The 2662-nt window shown below is 44.1% G+C and overlaps 1 protein-coding gene across 1 annotated transcript in view; it reads left to right on the plus strand.

Annotated features, from left to right (window-relative positions):
• Nucleotides 1-2045: 2045 nt before the first annotated feature.
• LOC311315125 (calcium/calmodulin-dependent protein kinase type 1D-like) overlaps nucleotides 2046-2662 on the plus strand; it is a gene marked incomplete at both ends in the record, with an annotated part of 10470 nt that continues 9853 nt past the window's right edge. The window contains one exon of the mRNA XM_084445727.1: nucleotides 2046-2131. Coding sequence (XP_084301853.1) covers nucleotides 2046-2131 — 86 coding nt within the window. The remainder of the gene's footprint in view (nucleotides 2132-2662) is intronic.

The raw sequence follows: 2662 nt of genomic DNA on the forward strand, positions 1-2662 counted from the left end.
ACAAGCAAAACGAATCCTCGTTCCAGCTGTGGTTTGTTACTGCTGTCCGTTGTGAGCTGGTGTCTATCAGCTGTAGCTCTCTCTCTGCTGGTTTGGTTAGCTGGTATCTATCAGCTGTAGCTCTCTCTCTGCTGGTTTGGTTAGCTGGTGTCTCTCAGCTGTAGCTCTCTCTCTGCTGGTTTGGTTAGCTGGTGTCTCTCAGCTGTATCTCTCTCTCTGCTGGTTTGGTTAGCTGGTGTCTATCAGCTGTAGCTCTCTCTCTAGATGCTCCTGGTTTGGTTAGCTGGTGTCTCTCAGATGTAGCTCTCTCTCTGCTGGTTTGGTTAGCTGGTGTCTATCAGCTGTAGCTCTCTCTGTAGATGCTCCTGGTTTGGTTAGCTGGTGTCTCTCAGCTGTAGCTCTCTCTCTGCTGGTTAGCTGGTGTCTCTCAGCTGTAGCTCTCTCTCTGCTGGTTTGGTTAGCTGGTATCTATCAGCTGCTCTCTCTCGGTACACGCTGATGATGCTTGCTTGGCGCTCGGCCAGCTCAGGTGACCTAAGCCCAGCTGAGGCCACGCCCCCTGCTCGCTGCGCTGGAGAGCGCCGTCTGCAGAACGGAGACAGGTGGATCTGGGAAGAGATTCCTCAACAGGTCTCCGCTCCTCTCAGCTAAGGTAAGGTCTACATTTTATATTTAATTTAAAGTAAATGTCCTTTATAATTAATACTGCAGCTGCAATTTCAGGTTCATGCATTAATCCGATTCAAGGGTTTGATATCCACATGCATTCTTTTGTCTGAATCCCCAAAATGTATTTCAATTGAAGCAAGGTTTATTTTTCTGACTTAGGTCAATTAGTTCAATTCCAAGTGAGTTGATATGACAGTCTGATAAAACAGGGATGCATATCTGAAAAGGTCTGGAGTATTGATAGATACAGACATGGGAAAAGGTCTGGAGTATTGATAGATACAGACATGGGAAAAGGTCTGGAGTATTGATAGATACAGACATGGGAAAAGGTCTGGAGTATTGATAGATACAGACATGGGGAAAGGTCTGGAGTATTGATAGATACAGACATGGCATCCCAATGGGTCATGGCATCACACCTGGATTGGAGGACTTTTCCAACGTTTTTAGGAAATCCTGGATCAAAAGCATTCTTCATTTTGGATTATATCTTTTGAAGATCTTATTTGACACCATGTGGATCTATCAGAAAGAACACTACCTATTTTCCCCAACTCCAAAAGGACATGATCCCTGGGCTGTTCCATTGGAGAAGACTGTTTTTCTGTCATTTCGAGGACCACAGGAGTTTCACCACTAGAAGTTCCATTACTATATTCCTAGTTTGAGAGTTTTGGGGCGTAATAGCTCGAAGATATGGAATGTCTGAAGGACTACAGTCGGATTTAAACATGCATGTTAGAGTTTAATCATAACATAATCCACTAGGCTGTCCTGAGTTAGAGGGATTAGTCACATAACATGTCCGGCATGTTAAGGTTCAGGTTGTAATGATCTAATCATTGACCCAGCTTGAGACAGTCAAAGGAATCAGTCAACTGACGATCTATTTCCAGAGTTCCCAGAGGGAGAGGGATAGAAAGATAGCCCGCTCCCTAATCCTGCATCCTTTATGGCCGTCTGTAAGTGATACGTGTACAAACAAGCTTAGTCCAACTAGACCTGTCAACCTTTTGGGGACTCTGTAAGTGCTACAGGTACAAACAAGCTTAGTTAACTGACAACTGTCCTCCTTAGGACATGCAACATTTATATAAGGACAACACAGTATAATTTGAGGAGACAACCCATGGTACAACAACAGCATTCTACTTCTGAGAAGGTTGTCCAAAGGTTTTGGTGTAACACTTAAAGTCTGTTATAAAGGTTTTCTCGCGACGGCCCAAATGGACAAAACGGTGTCTATATCAGATCCAAGCTATGACCTTAAAGGAACACTGGTCTGTTTCCTACCAGTGTGTCTCAAATATATATCCAGTACAGTAAATCTATTGTTGTGGTTGTTGTTGCAGGAGTCAGCACCGCCAGTCACCATGGGACGTAAAGAAATCGTCTGCAGCTGGAAGAAGAGCGCCAACAACATAAAGGATGTGTTCGACTTCAAGGGAGCGCTGGGATCGTAAGTCATCTTGTGACGTGGCCCTGCAACTTCACGTCATAACATTATTCTATAATGCACTGCCTGAAGGAAGCGCCTTGACAAACACCAGTGCCATCTCACCCCCCGTTTTAAAGGGGTGCTGATGACAAAATATAATCCCTACTACAAGAGTATAATCTTAGTTTATCTCTCATATAAATTCAAACCAGCTCCAAATAAAGTCAAATGTTTCAGTTTTGGTAGACTTTTTCACCACTAACGTTTTGCAATCACATGGATACAAGGCGGCCATTTTGTTCCTGGTACTGTAGATAAAATTGGCTTGACTGTCCTGAGTCGGACTAGTGACGTCAACGGACTATCAGTCCTTACCCAGGCTAAAGAGCTATTTTTACCCAGCAAATAACCCCAGTTTGGCAGCACTCCTGAGATAATCCCTAATCATGACCCAGAGAGATTCTTTTCAGATTAGCAGATTAACCTTAATTGAGGTCAACAGGAGCCTTCATCGATTGAGCGTCTCTCACAGTCTCGGTTGCCTCTGAGGAA

The sequence above is a fragment of the Borostomias antarcticus genome (genome assembly GCF_949987555.1).
Source record: "Borostomias antarcticus genome assembly, chromosome: 11".
NCBI classification, from domain to species: Eukaryota; Metazoa; Chordata; class Actinopteri; order Stomiiformes; family Stomiidae; genus Borostomias; species Borostomias antarcticus.